This window comes from Phocoena phocoena, chromosome 10 (assembly GCF_963924675.1).
Source record: "Phocoena phocoena chromosome 10, mPhoPho1.1, whole genome shotgun sequence".
Taxonomy (NCBI): Eukaryota; Metazoa; Chordata; class Mammalia; order Artiodactyla; family Phocoenidae; genus Phocoena; species Phocoena phocoena.
This window is the reverse complement of record NC_089228.1, coordinates 16,342,298-16,361,859: the sequence shown is the minus strand read 5'-3', so window position 1 is coordinate 16,361,859 and position 19,562 is coordinate 16,342,298. Positions and strand designations below refer to the sequence as shown.

The following is a 19,562-nucleotide window of genomic DNA, read 5'->3' as shown; positions in this document are numbered from 1 at the left end:
TAACGGTCTGTGGCAGCTGGGGGAGACTACTACCACATTATAAGAACATTTGCATTCTAATTTCAGAATAATTGAGGTGTAAAGAACTAAAAGAAATCTTAGAACCAAGGTAATGCTGATATGCATTATATATGAAACATACAACAAAAACAAAGAAAGAGAGACTAGTAAGAAGAAACAAAAATTAGAAAATAGTCAAAAGATCAGGAAGATAAACACTAAATTAGGTCTCTGGTCCCAATTCTAAATTCCCTGCGAAAAAGCATGTGGTTTTCTCAGGGTGGGACATGGGTTCACCCTGGTCCAATTAACAAGGTACAAACTTGGCTTCCAGAGCCAGGCCTCAGTGGGGGCCTGTGTTGAAGGTCATCATGAGCTGGGCAAAACTGCAGTGGAGGTCAAAGATATGTCACGTTCTTTTCTTTCTCGCTGTCTTTGTTCCTTTATATTTTCAGATTTGTTAGATGTAATTCTCTAATTTCAATGTTCTGCCAGAATGAAGGTCATGCCTGACAATTCGTTCATATACGTTTCAGTTCTAACATAGTACAAAGCACAGAGTAACTAATGAATAAATACATCCTTCACTAGATTCTTTTTCCTCCCCTAAACAGAATCCTTACAAAATAGTAAAACAGATAACACACACACATACACCCACATTCACATACACCCACATTCACATACACACACATTTTAAACTCTGATTTGTACAGTATATAATTCAATCGTATTGAATTACTTTCTCAACCTATTTCCTTAATTAATAAATTCCACATATTGTTTCTGAAATCCGAAATGACCACACAAATTCAGTTACATATTTTTAAATGTTGGACCTATATGTGTGAACATATACTTACAGGCAAACTGGAGTTTAGCTTCTCTGCTGACAATTGTTCCAACTGAATTCGTTGCAAAACATTGATAACTTCCTGTATCCCAATTTCTGTTGGGGTTAATAACCACAAGATTTCCTCCGTTCAACTTATAACGATACTCCATACTCAGATTAATATCGCTTCCATTCAGCTGCCATCTGTAAAACAAATGTCCAGGATTTTCCCCTTAGTATATTTAAACTTTTTTAAAAATCTGCATTATATCATCTACTTTAAACATCAGCTCTCTTATAAATGAAAGGCAACAAATCTACTTTAAACATCAGCTCTCTTATAAATGAAAGGCAACAAATATATCATTCAATTATTACATAACTGAAAAATCAAACATGCCTAAGTTCTCTTATCAGAAACAAAAGGTTAAATTACAGTAGAAAGCACAAGACAGTAGCATCTAAAAGCTAACGATTTTTCAAGATTTTCTGAAGAGGTGAGAATAATTTAGTTTGTTCACTAGGGGGAAAATTCGGCTTGGTCTGTATAGACAAAGATGAAGTAGAAAGTTGAGGTAATTATATCATATACTTCAGGCCAGTCTCATGCTGCCAAAGAAGGGGGAAAAGAGCACATTTCTTTGATTTATCCAGACTGACTGAGCACATTTAATAAATTAATTGGGTAAGTGCTCAACTATCCATTTCAATTTGTCTGAGTAAATACCTGTCCCCGAGGCCCTCCGCTCTTCTAAGCCATCACAGTGATATTTACTAAATGGTACACTGTGGTAAAAGATCCTAAATGCCACCTAGGGGGTCGGAAACAGTAAAGGCACTAACCCCAGAGCCATATTTATCAATGGGAAGCCAAAATAAAAAAAGAAAGAAGCTGGTTTTTAAACAAGTTTTCAAATAGAAAAACCAGAATTTTTTAAACAGCAAGCACACCTGACACATCCAAGTAGATTATTACCTTTAAAAACTCATTAAATATTGCACAATCTCAAGAACACATCCATTGTATAAATTAAGCCATCTGTCTCCCGGAGGACTTGATTTTTATAATAAAATTACACTGGTATCCGTTCTATAAATTTTAGAGTATTATGGCAACGATCTCAATTGCTTTTCATAATAACTTTGAGGAAGTGGTTAATAAAATGACCATTTCACAGATGAGGATTTCAATAAAACAGCTGAGTGAGTTTGCAACTCTCCCCAAACTATTAATTACTGGATCAGAACTAGTACCCATCTGAAATCTAGCCCAGAGGTCTTTAACCATGTCATGGGTCATATAAAAATTGTATTAATATATCAAATATTTAACCTGGAAATAGTAATATTGTGAAAGCATAAAAAGAGGTGAAATGTGAACATTATCACAAACCAAAGCACATAAAGGTAAATGAAATATTATACAGCTGTGAAAATGTATGAGCTTTTGCAAACACAGAAAAGTCTTACAAAGGTGAAAACATTTTTTACAGTGCAATGTGATACCACGTATATAAAGTTTTAAAACATATAAAGTAATACTAAGAATGTATTAAACATTTTAAAATGTATGAAAATGAATCACTTCAAGTTTAAGGTACTTTAGAGCTCTCATGGAGAGAAAAGTGAGAAAGGGTTATGGGGCAAACACTGGGAAATGTAGCTTTTTTGGTTTAATTTCCTAAACTGAATAGTGGTTATATGGATGTTCATCATTACACTTAATTATATGTTTATATCATTTTCTATATCTGAAATAGTGCATAATAAAATTTTAATAATGGAGGCTACAGAAAATGAATAAATTTAGAAGTTTAGTTTCTACAGCTCAAAGCAATATTATATCATTTGCTCATTTTAAAAATCAAGACTTTCTTGATTTTTCTTTCTTTATGCACATACAAGTCTCCCAGGTCTAAAGCAATATTTCTTCTGAGAAATCAAAATGAAATTAAGAGGAAAAACCGGAGGCCCCATGTCTATTCTTTTGAACTTAAAAGAGCAAAATTACAAAGAAATATGAAAAAGCCATAATTGCTTTCTCGTTTGTGGCAGACTTCCGCTATGGGTTTGATTCTGCTTTGTTTGTAGAGTAACTCTCTTATGCTCCTTCCCAAGGCAAGTCCGTATTTGCATGTCCATTTTAGGTCACTTTCTTCTCTTCGGACTTTAATCCTGCCCTTAGAGATCTGAAGTCAAACCACGAACACTTATTAACCCTTCTTCATCTTATTCCTGCCCAAATCCTAGAACCACAGAAACTCAGAAAAGGAAATGAAATCAAGGGAAATTGTCCATCTGCATTCTGTCTGAATACTTTGCACTCGATACACAACATGGTCGGCAGACCAATATCATCAGCATCCTCAACACCATCTGAGAGTTTGCTGGAAATGCAGAATCTTGGGTTCTATCTTAAATCTACTAAACCAGAATTGGCATCCTAGTGAGATCTGCCAGTGTTTAATATGCCCATTCAAGTTTGGAAGAACTGGTCTATAATATCCCCAAGAAGCAACCATAGACTGCCTATAAGGGACATAGATAAGAATTCCCTGCTCTTGATTTAGCCTATTCCATATTCAACAACTATGATTAGAAAAAGCAACCTTCCCTTCCTGGTGCAAAAACATTTATTGAGTGCCTATATGTCAGGCAACTTTCCAGGTTCTAAGAATGGGGTGAAAAAGGTTCCTGCCTTCATGGAACTTACCTTTTGGGGGAGACTTTTTTATGATTCATAGTTCCTACCCTTTCCCTCTTGTCCAGTCCCAGGCTCTATCCAATCCTACCATGTAACAGCAGAAAGAACAGAAATGAAATTCAGAAACAAGTGCTCCATGTTTTATGGGTTGGACTCATCCCTCACCAGCTGTGTGACCATGGGCAATTAAGCTAACTCCTTTAAACCTAAGTTTTTAACATGTAAAATAAAGAGAATGTCACCTTTCCCATAGGGTTGTTCTATCAATTTATTTAGACAATGTATGTAAAGCCGGTGGCTCAGGACAGCCAGCCAACAAATGGGCCGGCACCATTGTTAACAAGGGAGGAGGTTCCATCAAAGGCTGCAAACCCATCTGTCTGCTTTGTTTTTCTCTTCTGCCACCCTCATAGAGTAGACGTGGGTTATCCGTAACCTGCTTGATTCAATGCTTTTGGTCATTTCCTCTCGTGTGGAACGGGCTGTGTCTTCCACATAGGGTTTGTCTGCATTTGTACCTGCCTGAGAAGTCAGGGAAACATGGGACGAAACACATGCTGGGCTTGACCTTCAAAGAATAAATCTGATAGTAAATCACAAGTGGGTGGGTTGAATTTTTAAGCTGCAAATGGCTTGCCAGTTACTCAATGGTTTAATACTTGCAGGGGAGGAGGGAGGGGAGAACTCCTCTAAATGCAAAGCAGGAAAAATATAGTTAATTTCACACACTTTTTGAATGGAAAACTCTCATGACAAAGGGTACTTGTGGCTTTGTTACCTACAAAGAACAGTTTGTACCAAGGAAAAAGGATTTCAGCTCCAGAGTCTAGAATGTTTACGGCCTGATGAAGCATGTCTGATGGCTTCATTTGAAAATTCTGTTTTCTTGTTTAGCTGATGAATAATAAAGGTACAATGGCTATGTGGAAAATTGTAAAGCTAAATAAAAATATAGAGAAGCACTTCTTCTTGCCCATTTAATAGCTGGAAAGATTTAGAGATCATAAAGTATGTGGGAAAATACCGTATTTCGGTCTAAGTGTCTAAGATCTAAAAGCTATCATCTCAAAGTTTTGACTGAAGATCCAAAATGGAAAACATTTCTTCTATTATGCATAAGTGTTTCTTACTTCTTTTAGCTCAGTCTTTGTCATATAGACAAAATCTCTATATTATTTCACTATGTGAAGAGGTAAAAGCTACTCTCTTTTACGTATGTTTCTGCTAGACCGAAAGTATAAGTGCATTTGTTTTAGCAAACTCTTAGAGCAAAGATATACTTGAGATACTCTGAAGAAGGTTAATTTTCTTTTAACAAAGCAATATCATTATTTCTCTCCTTCTTAACACTATTCATCATTAAATGGAACTCATCCCCAGGTGATATAAAATTTCTTAATATCTTATTAAACAATGGTGGTTTTTCCTCTTGCTGAAAATATATGAATTCAAAAGGGTTGTCTTGGTTTAAACTCTGCAGTGTGTAAGCAATCTCTGGGCCTGGGCATCGAAATATTATTTTATCCTGAGGAAAGAATGTACTTAAGTTCCTAATACAAAATATTCATATTTGGGCCCGATTTCTGAGTATTTCTAATATGATCTTCTGTATAAGAAATATTCATGAAAACTGAAGGCACACACATATACTCCTTAGACAAAGATCGTGTCCAATAAATCTACAAATGAGACTTAACTCCTTTGCAGTAAATTGTAATCCAGCTGTTCAGAGTTCATGAACATCATGCATGGTGGTAAGACTGTGACAGGTAAGTGGCACATTCGGGTCATAAATTTGGGAAGCTTTCAGAGGTAGACACTTTTAGTTTTGCACATTCACAATCCTTTGTAAAAGTTACAGATGTCTGTCTACCTTAGGAAGGAATTTTGAAGTTCCTGAGGACTCTAAAATCTCAGAGTGAAATCTTTTTGAAATATGGAAATTGTTTAAAACTTCATAAAAGTAACATTTGCATACCCCAATTCCATTCCAAAAGGCTTAATGCAGTGATCTGGAGTAAAAGAAGACAGCTCTGGGGCTCTTGGGGCTACGTACACCAGCATTTCAATCATGTAACATTTACACTGTGCTCTAGAATCACACTAACATTGTAGCTTTAGCTCAGCGGCAAATGTCACAAGATTAAGCACCTCTACATAATCATCATCCCGCAACACTCCTGAATGATCTTGTAAGTTCACTGTCTGCCTTCAGTGTTCAAACGCTCATTCTACATGAATCAGGATTTGCTTTCAGAATCCACAAGTAAGAAATGGTTTATGATTCGTATTTCACAGCTCTGATTCTCAGGCAATGAGCTCTCATCCCCCTTAACCGCTTGGTGTGGAGCTTATATGTGAATTTGTTTCTAGGCCAATAACTTGAGGTTGGGGGTCTGGAAGAAGTCCTGGGCCACTTACTCTGATCGCTGACCTGAGGCAGCATGGATTGGATCAGTCCACTTCTAAGTCTCAGTTACATCCCCTACACAACAGCAAGCTGGTATCGACCTCATTGGAGAGAGGCTAGGGAGGTAAAGTGAGCATGAAAAACCGGGCCAAGCCTGCCACAATAGAACTGTGAAGGCTATGGCACTTTTTCCCCTAAAAATCTCAAATACAATTTCTTTAAAACATCGTACAGGCCCTCAGGTTAACAGTTTTTGAATCTTGAATATAAAACGTAAGGTATGTGACATGAGAGATATTTCAACTGGTAGTTATTACTTTTAAGTGATGAAAACTACAGTGGTGACTTCCAGGAAGTAACTAAAACGTCAGTAATTGAGAGCACGTGAATCGCTGCCTTCCAACACAAAGAACAAACTACGTGTAAGACCGTGTGTGTGTATGTTTGTGTGCAAACACAAATTTACATAACAGTGAGTTAAATCAGTACAAAAAGCCTAGATTCTCAGTGTTGAGAGGTGCTTTTCAAACCATATAAGCTCCATTGGAAGATGACTGTCAATCACTGCTGAATTCCCACCATCGGGCATAATAGGATATGCATGGTAGGTGCTCACAGAAGTTTCCTGAATTGGAGCAATCTTATTTTACCCTCTAACCTAGCCATCACTAGCCTCCATACAGTCGTCCCTAACTGTGGCCATCCATATTACCAACAAACATCTCAAAGACAGGGAATGAATGCATAATTATTTTCGTTTACCATACGAGTTATTATTTATTTACCATACTAGCTATTATTGTATATGGCAACCTCTTACAAAAAACCACACTAGTATGGAATGAAAATAATGAAGATAAACATAGATGTATCTTGTTGTCAGTATAATTTAAGGCACCGAGTCCTAAACTGGGTCTTCCACTAGAACTTTGTAACAAGTCACCCTTTGAACTTGAAAGTAACAAAACTGAGTGACAATAAATTGGGTGACATCAGGTAGTTTCAAAATAATCCCAGGATGTAATTCAGCTCATGGTTGATTGTATTAATATTGTCCTTCAAGATATCTATACCCGTCTGGTCAGGAAAATGGAAACAAAAACAATATTCCAAAGAAAAACAAATATCACGTGTTAGACTTTGATATAAAACCAAACAAAAAGGACAAAATAATTTACTAAAATCTTGAGGGGGTTGGGGCTAGGTTTGGAAAATATGCCCACATTAAATACTTGTTAAGTCAACAGGCAATAGTTTATTTGGGGTTTGAGAGGAAAATTAGGAATTTAGTCACAGAAGCAATTTGTGGTTTTAGATGCAGCTTTCAAGTTAATAAGCAAATGAATTTGTGTTCAAATGCAATGTTTGTTAATATGTTTACTGAAGTGATGAGAATAATTGCAGTCCTTGAAAGAACGAATGTCTGCATTTGCATATTCAATACTTTATCCAAAAATAACTAGTTAGGCTTCAGCAATTATTGCTGAAGATACAAATGAGTTAAATTGTGATGCTGTGTTTTTAAAAATCAAGTTTTTTAAATGTGTTTTATGACACAGATTCCCATTTGTCACTCATTGATAAATTTTAAACATATATAATAAAAAAAAGGAGGCAAACAGAGATTAAAGCTACACTGCGATTAAAAACAACTGTTCAGTTTACATAGGTAAAGCCTCGTTCAAATTCATCACTGATTGTCTTTCAATTACTCTGAGAATTATAGAAGACGGCTGCTTTTTCTGCCTTCCCTGCATCCATTTCAGCTTTTTCTGGTAGCATCTTTCTCCTTCTCCTTTGAAGAGGCCACTCTTCCCAGGGCCCAGGAGTGGCCAATGAGCACAGTCCGTATCTCAGGCCTTAGTGATTAGTCAAGAATACAACTGTGACCCAAATGATTTAACTTGTGTTTGATCAGTATGTGTTTTCCTTCCCCCTTGCCTCACTACCAAAACATAAGACCAGCAGCAAAAAGATGTTAATTTGTTAACTGTCATCTTTAATATCTAAAATCTAACCTCCACATTTCTCCTGGGTTCTGACGGCTGACAGTATTAGCTATGTTTTTATTTCATGTTTTTCTGACGCCATTCAGAGCTTTTGATGACTCTAAAAGGAAAGATGTCCTCTTTTTCCAGTTAATATTCTGTGGAGGATATAAGTAGACCTAAGCAGTCATCTTTGTCACCTCAAGGGCAATCTGTCTTAAAATAGAGCCAAAAAGAAGGACTCAATCCAAATTTAAGAATATCCTACAGGGGCTTCCCTGGTGGCGCAGTGGTTGAGAGTCTGCCTGCCGATGCAGGGGACACGGGTTCGTGCCCCGGTCCGGGAAGATCCCACATGCCGTGGAGTGGCTGGCCCCCTGAGCCATGGCCATTGAGCCTGCGCGTCCGGAGCCTGTGCTCCACAACGGGAGAGGCCACGACAGTGAGAGGCCCGCGTACCGCAAAAAAAAAAAAAAAAAAAAAAAGAATATCCTACAGAATAAACAATGGACCACTTCTGATCCTGTGATCCTTCAAGACACTCTTGACTCCCGAAATACGATCTGACCCCAAACTGCCTCTCTTTGTTTCCTCCCTGTTAACTTCATTCCATTTCTTTTTTCATGCCACCAATTTAGCTTTCACTCTTTGCTAAGCATTGTGAATGTAAGGATGAAGAACACACTGTCTTCACCTTGAAGGAAGTTACATCTGACCAGGCAAACCCACTTCATTTTGGTAAGTTTTATAATCCAGGAAGGTCTAGGTGCAATGGGCAGTACATGGCTGAAGCATGGAACCCAGCTCTGAGGATATCGAGAAGGCTTCATGGGAGAGACAGTAGCACAGCCAAGTTTCAAATGCCCTGTAAGAGACACTGTCTACCTCTGCTTGCCTCAGGCACCAAAGAAATTCTTTCTTCTTTATGGTGTGCGATCATTCCAACCTTGTAAACATTTCATTGCTCTTAGTAGCTGACTCTGTGTGTGGGGACCAGAGCTCATCAGCTAGAGAAGTCAGGATGCTAAAAGGAGTTGAGCTTGAGGATAGGCTCAGAGAATTGGGCCTAGTAATCTAGCAGAACAAATTACATATCCTTAGGGCCAAGGGAATTCAGAGGAACAATAATTCTTACTTCCTTGCAGCACAAAAGTAAAATAACAGTGACATCAGATCTTACGTGGCAACAAGATATACATAAGGGACAAACTGCATATAATCAAAAATATACTTTAAATATATTTCACATTTTATTAAATAGAATATATCATATATTATACACAATACATATGCTATATATGCTCTATCCTATACACTGTATGTGGTACCATGTATATAGTATTATGGGGTGGGTCTCCACACGGATGTGTGTTTAGATAACGAGTAAACGCCTTACATTTACTCCTTGAATAAATGGTGAGCAGAAATTAGTCCATTATTTTTTCTTCGTTCTTATACTGAATGCATTTCAGTAAATTAAACATGTGCAGGATGTAACTCCATTACAGGGAACTCTACTTAAAAGGGAGAAACTGTGGCCGAGAGATCTGCATTTTGCAATGTTATATAGTCCTGACAACGTGTATATCCAAGATTCCTCACGCTGTACTTTATTAAAATTATTTACTTGTTATATAAAGCTGGAAGAGAATGATGCTCTGGTTGCTTCCTTGTGATGAGAGAAAAACAGAAGAGCATTTATAGAAAAGAGTTGTGGATCCAAGGGTCAGGGTAGAGCAGTGCTGTCTGACAGAACCTTCTGCAAGCACCACAAGTTTCATCTGCGTTGTCCATTACAGTAGCTATTAGCTACATGTGACTGCTGGGCACTCGAAATGAGGCTGCTGTGACTCAGGAACTGTATTCCTAGTTTAACGGATTTAAACGTACATGGCCACCCTTGGCTACCGGCTACCATATTGGACAGCACAGCCTGTAAGTCTCCAGCTAGACTAAACTTTGTGAACACAAAGGCCACATGGGACACATTCACTTTTAAGGCTTATCTTCTTTGGCCTACATTATATTTAAAAAGAAAAACAGTCAACGTTAGAAGTAGTTCAAAAAAGACAATTTCTCAATTTTAAACATGTCTTGAAAAGGTTTTGTAATATTGGACCATGATTCCTGGATGGTAACAACTGGCTAGTGTTAAGGGGCAGTCGTGACCAGTGGACGGACTTGTGGCTGAATGTGGGACGGTCTCCAGTCATTACTCAATATGTCCATATGTTCCTAAGGCAGGGCCACCTCTTTTAGTTTTGTTACTTACCTGGTCCCCATTGGCATTTGAATACTGCACTCCAGTCTAACCCAAATATGTGGTCCCTTTTAATCCTGAATGGAATCAGTAGAGGTGACCAGGGAGCCTCCTATTTGGGATCTTTCATCTTAGCAAATGATGGGCATTTTTAACCCTTTAAAAATTGGAGAAAATCCTTCCCATTTAAAGAAGTTATTAATACTTCCTCAGGGTAACCTCTTTCAGCATCGTCAGCAATTAAAATGAGACTGAATACTAATTAACCTTTAAATACAGGCTTTGGGGCTCAGGTGGGAAGATGCAAAAGAAGGAATAAAATTCTCAATTAAACCCTAAAACAAGTAATTTCTCTTGAGAATTTCTGAACTTTTGGATTTCTAATATGGCCAATTAAGAGTTCTTTTTACCCAGTGGGATAATAACAAAGACAAGATTTCTCATCAGAGAAGTTTGCCTCAGTCTATAAGACAGGCTTTCAAAGGACATTCTTTTATAAGACTCATACACTTTATTCTAAAACTTGGGAAATGTGTTTGGACTGCTTTTAATTTACAGCTTCAAACGAACCACTAATTTTCCTCCTTGATATCTTCCTTTTCCCTCCCTCCCTCCCTCTCTCTATCTATGTGCTTAGATTTGTAAATACTTACAAAAAGGTATCCTTCCTCTGACTTTATGTAAAAAAAAAAAAACCCATACTATTTATTTATGTCCTCAAAGTCATTATCTATTTACACTATTTATCTGTAATTTTTAAAGGATAGCAAAAAATAAGAACAAGCAAGCATATTTTCTTCTGGAACAATTAAAGAAAAATGCAGAATACTACCTGGTTGACTACCAAAGTCAAAAGCTAGGGAAAAAATGAGGCCATAAATGAAGGTGTTATCTAGGTAGACACGGTCATGATTACAACCCACATCAGTCTATATTCCCATTTATTCCATTAGCACAATCTATTACTTATACAGATACCATGGATAACAGGGAGTTGTTGCTTATTATAGGAAAGTCTAATATTTTCACAATGAAAAGAGGTTCCCTAGTGCTTTTTCAATGTCTCAATTTCTTTTTTTTTTTTAATTAATTAACATTTCTTTTTGGCTGCATTGGGTCTTCGTTGCTGCGTGCCGGCTTTCTCTAGTTGCGGTGAGCTGGGGCCATTCTTCGTTGCAGTGCGCGGGCTTCTCATTGCGGTGGCTTCTCTTGCTGAGGAGCACCGGCTCTAGGCGTGCAGGCTTCAGTAGTTGTGGCACGCAGGCTCAGTAGTTGTGGCACACGGGCTTAGTTGCTCCGTGGCATGTGGGATCTTCCTGGACCAGGGCTCAAACCCATGTTCCCTGCATTGGCAGGCAGATTTGTAACCGCTGTGCCAACAGGGAAGCCCCCAAGGTCTCAATTTCTAATGACTATGAAGTGAAATTTTATACTGGTTAGAATTCTTTTTTTGTTTTTGAATTTTATTTTATTTATTTTTTTATACAGCAGGTTCTTATTAGTTATCCATTTTATATATATTAGTGTATATATGTCAATCCCAATCTCTCAATTCATCCCACCACCACCACCCCACCCCCCTGACGCTTTCCCCCTTTGGTGACCATACATTTGTTCTCTACATCTGTGTCTCAGTTTCTGCCCTGCAAACTGGTTCATCTGTACAATTTTTCTAAATTCCACCTATATGTGTTAATATACGATATTTGTTTTTCTCTTTCTGACTTACTTCACTTTGTATGACAGTCTCTAGATTGAATGGATAAAGAAGATGTGGTACATATATACAATGGAATATTACTCAGCCATGAAAAGGAACGAAATTGGGTCATTTGTAGAGACGTGGATGAATACTGGTTAGAATTCTTAGCTTTAGAAAATCGTTCGAGCTATAATGAAAGTGTCTGCTCTATTTTCCTATAAACCAAATATTTTAAAACAGTAACTAGCATGTAAAATTTCTTCATTTATCAGACTTAAAACCGATAAGTCAATTTCAGTCACACATCTCCTAATCTCAGATACAGATTTTTTTAGAATTTCAACATATAATATCTCAGGACATACAACAAATCATAAAAAGTATGGTGCAAAAGGCAGAAAGTTATCAACATTTTATACACGTTATCAGTATGTTTAAACAAATACATTATGTTTACACAATGGCATCGTGTAAATACCTGGTATCACTTTAAATGTATTAATCCGGAATTAAAATAAATGCCTGATATATAAAGAAATAATTACCACAAAAGGCTGTTTCTGGATTTCTAAGCTCAGGTCTTCTTGCTGTTTGATTAAACTTTACAAACATAACTCACCTATTCATTTAGAAATAAACTGCTGTACGACTATATCTTGTATCTTGACAATTTTTCAGCTGAACACATTTATCACCAAATTATTCACAAGATAAATGCCAGGAAATAACTTTACTGACAACAACAACAAAAAAATCCAGCCCACACGAGTCATTTACATGGATTCTTTATAATATTCACAGTCGTATCTAAAAGGATAATCTTCCATTTCAGGGACAAACAAACAGATATATTTAGGAAGTGTTAGAATGTCCTACAAAAATGCCAGGAATAAATGTTTCCAGGATAATGTCTTGTTAAGTGGATCTGTTTATCTTCCCCCAAAAGAAGAAAATATTTTCAGCTTTTGTATGTGCTATGTCTGGTTAATTGAACTCGCTCATAAAACACAGTTTCTTGTTTTTTTAGTCATGTTAGGGACTTCCCTGGTGGTCCAGTGGTTAAGACTCCACGCTTCCAATGCAGGGGGCGCGGGTTCAATCCCTGGTCGGGGAAATAAGATCCCACAGGCCGCACAGTGCAGCCAAAAAAAAATAAAATCATGTTATACTTTTCTTATTTCTATAGGTTAAGGAAGAGGCAGACAGAAAACTTTCTATCACCTCTGTCAATTCTAACCAGTAACCTGGAATCTTTACATTTATTTTGTTGAAAACACACAACAGGTGCTCAATAAATATGTTGTTGAATACTGTTGAAAGAAACTGACCTTGATTACTTCCAGATGCAAAAATACCAAGGTCTACCTTCTAGCCTAATGCTGACCCAGTTTAACAATGACCGTTCGTTTCTATTATCTACACGGGTTAAGCAAACAATAGAAGATCTACTCCAAACATTTAGAATTTCACTAATAAAGGCTGAAGTCTGCTTGTTCTGCAGGTTATGGAAAAGGTTTTGCCAAGCGAACTAATACTGTAAACAGAGTGTTTCAGACAAATGCTCACAGTACTCAAAAGAGCATGTTGTTTTCAAGGTACCTCAAGCATTTTCTCATAACCATTCATACAAAAGCAGCATATGCTATTGATAAATAATTCATCTCTTCATTAAAGTGGGCCCCCTGAGCACCCCTAAAAGTAAAAATCGTTAATCTTGTATTATTTAATAAATATCCATCCCATCCAAATAATCCACCATCATCTCCCAAAAGTTAATATTTTTATCTTAAGGTGATGGGAGTTCACTTTTTTTTTCTTTTTTCCTTGTACCTTTCTGTGTTGTTTGAAAGTTTTCAGTGAACAAGTTATTGTTTATGTAATCTGAGATATACACTTTCATATGAAAAAATATAATAAATTTATTTTCCCTTCAAGAATAATTAAAATGACTTCAGTAGGAATGCATTTTATTCTTCTATACTTAATGAACCTTCTAACATATACTCAGTAAAATAGCAAAGGAAGGATAGATGCTGTTACCTTTTTCTCAAACTATGATTGCTACATACCTTTGCAACACACTGAATTTCACCCCCACAATGGATGTGTTCCCAAGGACTACCTGTAAATCCAAATCTATACATTGTTTTACCACAAATCAAAGAAAATACATTGTTTAAGAGATGCTACCATGTTTCTCTTTAATCAAGAAATCTTACTGTAAAATGAATAATCAATCAAATATACACAATATGGAGCCAAATGTTTATGTATGAGCTCTGCTGAATACAGCAGACAACTATAGCTTCATGTATTATTTCTTACCGATAGCATAAATATACTGAAGCAAAAAAACGTTCACAATTGCCACATCGTTTTTTCTTAATTTGGATTTTCAAACATTCCACTGTACCTGTAATGAGGTGAAGGGTTGCCTCGTGCTTCACAATTTAAAGTTACTTTTTTATCCTCTGAACCAACAGGAAAAATGCTGTTGCTGGGTTCTTTGATAAACACTGGGCCTTGTAAGAGCAGCTCACCTATATGGGTGGGAAAAATAATCGTAATAAGTAAAAGCTAGTGTACAAGCTGCACTCTACAATCTAAGAAGAAAAGCAAGCAACTAGTGTCTGCTCTTTAAAAAAAAAAAAAAAAGGAAAGAAAAAGCAGGCTTTGCTTCTTCCCTCATCCACAAAGATGCCCTGTAGGCACTGCTTTGTTTATAAGCATCACTTAAGCCATCTTTAACAGCCTAGTAACACTTGTAAGAGAATGAAAATTACTATCAAAACCACTGCCTTATTAATAAGATTACTTAAAAGAATAAATAAGGCTGTACTAATTACTTTTTGTAACATAAACTCTACCTAAATTATCGTTGGTAAATTACCTAGTCTAGGAAGCCTTTCTGTAATAAGCCTCTTTACAAAACTAAAGCTGTTCTGAAAATCAGTTGAATCCCTGAGTATTGTCTTTCTCCTAAAACCCTATACCACGTCTGCAAACCTGAATGCGGACAATGTTATTTTGCATTCTGACCTCAAAACACTCAATATTTGGTGGGATTTCCATTTTACTACTAGCAAATTGAAAAGAAGGATACAGCACTGAACAAGTGTCCTTTAAAAAGTGTCTCTACGTTGGTTAAGAGAACTTGAACATTCTGAGAATTCCCACATACACACACACACACAAAATTAAAAACCTGCGTCTTTGTACTATGAATTTCAAAAGGAATGAGATAATGCCATCACCAAATGCTTATGCTACTGCAATTGTATAATCATTACCAGAGCGTTTCTGAATACAAACATATTCATGGGGGGGGGGGCTCTTTTCTCTCCTATCTTGAAATGCTCAGTAAAGTTGAAGAGAATGAATAATCAGACTAAGAGACAAAGACAACCCATGAACAGATGACAAAGAAAACGAGACGGAAATAACCCCCGAAAGCCCAGAAACCATTTTGGCTACTTAACTAAGTAATAACATTACAACATTAATAAAAATGTTTCCCATAATAACTGGAATAATAAAATAACATAATACTGAAAATAATCATTGAAATTATGAAAAAGCAGCAAAGCCACCACATGAACCCCACGTGCCCACATCTTTAATCTCCACCACGTTCTGTGAGGTAAGTACCGTAATTATTCCCAACGCACAGAAGAGAAGTGCTGAATATAAGAGTGGTTAGGTGAAGTGAGCAAGTACACACAGCTTTCCAGAATGTACACACCGGAGATTATCTGATTCCAGTCCATGTAGTGATACCCTCTGGACTTCTGCCCAGTGAATTTGGCCTTGCTGTTAATCTGGCCTTTGGGAGGTAATCTATGTCTTACCTGATAGGAATGCCTTTGTTTAGTGTGAGGACTGGTCACCTGGGTCTGAGGGTGGGAGTGGCCATACCTGATAGTCCTTGATGGGGGCTGACCAAACTAGAAAGACCAACCACATGACTGACAGTAGGAGATTTGGTCACATGGGATGAGGTGACTTGGAAACTGCTCTCAACCCCATATGCAATCAATCAACCATGACTGCAAAATGAAGCCCCAGTAAAAACTTTGGATGCTGAGGTCTGACGAGCTTTCTGGTTGCCAATTCTCCTCGTGTGCTGTCACACATCAACACCAGGATGGTAACACACACACACAAAATTAAAAACATTAGCATTCAGGACTCTTCTAGAGTCTGCCCTATGCTTCTCTTCCTTTGGCTGATTTTAATATGTATCTTTTCCCGGTAATAAGCCATAATCATGAGTATAATAGCTTTCAGTGACTCCTGTCAGTCCTTCTTGTGAATAACCAAACTCAGAATTCACATTTGATGATATAAAAATTGAGGGCAGTCTGGGGACTGTGCACTCAAACTTCAAAGTCTGGCTAACTCTGGGAAGCCTTCCACTGCATCACCATACAGTTAACCCTTACTACTGCTCACCATGATTTAAGAAAGCAGTGGGCTATCCTTGGAAGTCCCTGGTTTTTGTTTTTGTTTTTGTTTTTTGCTTTACAATGTTGTGCTACTTTCTGCTGTTTAACAAAATGAAATCAGCTATACGTATACATATATCTCCATATCCCCTCCCTCTTGCGTCTCCCTCCCACCCTCCCTATCCCACCCCTCTAGGTGGACACAAAGCACCCGAGCTGATCTCCCTGTGCTACGTGGTTGCTTCTCACTAGCTATCTATTTAACATTTGGTAGTGTATATATGTCAATGCCACAAGTCCCTGGTTTTTATTTACACATAAGGGGAAAACGTCACAAAGAAAAAGAAAATCTCACTTTTCCTTTGAGGAAAAGGACAACCTCCAGAAGAAAGGAATTTTGAAACAGCTACTAATCAAATAGTCCCTAATCAAAAAAGAAATGCTGTCGTTTTCTTGAATTTTTTCCCTTCAAACAGTTTGCTGCATAAAAATAAATACAAAAATGACAGTGTTTTTATTAATTTGAATATCCTTCTGTCTGTTACAATGTCTGTAAATATTTGCAAAGAGGGTGGATTCTTCATAGCATGTTTTCTAGTGTAATGGTTTCTGATTTATTTGCAGTGACATATATTTTACTCATTTAGGAGATGGTATAGCACCACTGTCCTGACAAACTGATGTACACAGGGCTTGAAAGCAATAATATTTTAACATAATGGCATACATTTGAAACTAGCAGGTAAGTTGGGGAAGAAAACCAACAGAAGGAAAATTGGGTCTAGATAAGAAGGGGGTGATTTCAATGCAAAAGACAAAGAGAGGTGTTTTAACAAATTTCCTACAAGTGACCACTATGAAAACCCAAACATTCATCATCATCCAATAAAAGTCAAATTCCCAAATGATGTTCTAATTCTTCTCTAGAGACTGCTATAAATTTTAGATGATGGTATTAAATACTTAGAAACATTTTTTTCTGAGACCCTTTTGAAAGAGGGATGATAATAGCTAATTTGCTAACATTTATGTGCCAGGCACTGTGCCAGCCTCATCTCCCTATTCCCAGGCTGCCTTTGACGCATCCCCTACTTTCTGAGGTCCAGCTGCACTGCCATCCTTGTCTTTGCCTCTCAGACATGCTGAGCTTCGGGTTGACCTTCCTTCTTCTTCTTGTGCTCTGGTTTCCTTTTGTCATTCAGAACTCAGCATAACTGTCATCTTCTCAGCTTAAATGAGACTGCCCCTCCCCGCCCTAAGTCATTACTCACCCCTCACTTCCACCACATGTCAGCTGTCTCTCACTACCTGTAAAGAGTATACATGTTTATATGAGTGTTTGTTATTTATCTGTATCTAAGTCATTGCTGCCTCCCCAACTCCTAGAACATGGCAAACACTCAACACTCACTATCTGTCTGCTGAATGCACAATTAAGATGAATGAAGACATTCTCGCAATAACTCAATATAAGGCAGATATTGATTTCCAGCTGGTGACTGATAAAGCTAAGATTTTAACTCCAGAGCTTATTTGCTCACCTGGTAGCTGTCTGGCCTCCCCAGAAGAAACGAGACCCAGAGAGGTTATATAACCAACCAAGGTAACACAGTGTTTTAGTGAGAGACTTGGGATCACACCCCAGTGGTCACAGTGTTGGTTTGTTTCCGTTTCCATTAAACCACACTGTTCTAAATATGCTCAAAGGTGAAAATTAACCATCAGTTTGCTTCTTCCACTTCAGTATTTCCTGATGATACTGGAGTTAACAGCCTATGAGGCACATACCCGCCATTTCTGAAACTTAAGGCTCCTAAAGGCTTTTCAGACCATCAGCAGCCATTCAAGAGTCTCCAACGACTCCTAAAATTTAAGTACAAATTAATAATCAGGAACTTCCCTGGTGGCACAGTGGTTAAGAATCCGCCTGCCAATTCAGGGGTGTGGGTTCGAGCCCTGGTCCGGGAAGATCCCACATGTCGCGGAGCAACTAAGCCCGTGTGCCACAACTACTAAGCCTGTGCTCTAGAGCCCATGCGCCACAACTACTGAGCCCGCGTGCCACAACTACTACTAAAGCCTGCGCGCCTAGAGCCCATGCTTCGCAACAAGAGAAGCCAGCGCGATGAGAAGCCCGCACACCGCAATGAAGAGTAGCCCCCCGCTCGCCGCAACTAGAGAAAGACTGTGCGCAGCAATGAGGACCCAACGCAGCAAAAATAAAAAATAAAATAAATAAATTTATAAAGAAAAAAATCAAACATGACAGGTTGGTCCATGCTTCATACTCAGAAAAGACACAAAGGCCACTCAATCTTGTTTCCCCAGAATAATATCGGTGATGAGAGATGCTGGGTTATAACGTTCTAGTCTCCTGCTGGCAATATAAGCTTAAAAGGAAAAGATTCTGAACTCTTTGCTAACCTAAAGGAAATTATCCAACAGTTTCTTCAAAGCTAATTTTGATCCTCCAAAGGACAAAACCTTGACTATTCATACAGATATTCATAACCAGCAAAAAGCAGCTTGGCTGAAAACAGAAGGGGGCCTCATGCCTAACCAAATGGATTCCGTGTAACATTTAGATTGATGCTCAACTTTACTTTTTGTGACGGGGGCATTTTTTTGATACGCTGGCCTGGCTCCTAAGCTCCACTTTAAGTTTATAACCTAAAATAAAGGGCATATAACACTTCTGAACAGGACTAATAATTCCAAAAATCCAATCCTGAGGTGGTTTTTTTTCCCCTCCAAACACCCAGAGGCTGTTTAACTGGGAGTAATAACTCCCTCTGAATGTAAGTAGAAGCTTTATGAGCTCCTAAGGTAATGTCACTAAAAGATCAAGCTGTGGCCAATCAATTCTAACGGTCATACTGCATACAATTTCCATGAAGAATGACGGAGAGGAACAAAGGATTGCAGGCAGTTGCATTACTTTTACTAAAAGAAATAAAAGTCCTAAAATACTACAGTGTTATCTCTGAAATTCCTACAGAAGAGGAAAGCATACCCCACTTTCCCTTGCTGACTTACATCATAGCTACATGACCAAAAAAAAAAGGAGGAAATGAAGAGGGTAAATCCAAAAAGAGAGCTAGGGTTGGTAGTGCTGTTTAAGGCAGAATGTAAATAAGAGGGTGGATCTAGAAAGGAATATTCAATGTACTTAAAAGAGATACCTGACCCAAACAGAAGGATCTCTAGCCCACATCAGA

The 19,562-nt window shown here is 37.8% G+C and overlaps 1 protein-coding gene across 1 annotated transcript in view; it reads right to left on the bottom strand.

The window, feature by feature from the left end:
* CNTN3 (contactin 3) overlaps positions 1 to 14,488 on the bottom strand; it is a 207,538-nt gene extending 193,050 nt beyond the window's left edge. The window contains exons 1-2 of the mRNA XM_065885516.1: positions 14,313 to 14,488; positions 864 to 1,039 (exon numbers count right to left, since the gene is read on the bottom strand). Coding sequence (XP_065741588.1) covers positions 864 to 1,005 — 142 coding nt within the window. The 5' untranslated portion in view covers positions 1,006 to 1,039; positions 14,313 to 14,488. The remainder of the gene's footprint in view (positions 1 to 863; positions 1,040 to 14,312) is intronic.
* Positions 14,489 to 19,562: the final 5,074 nt, after the last annotated feature.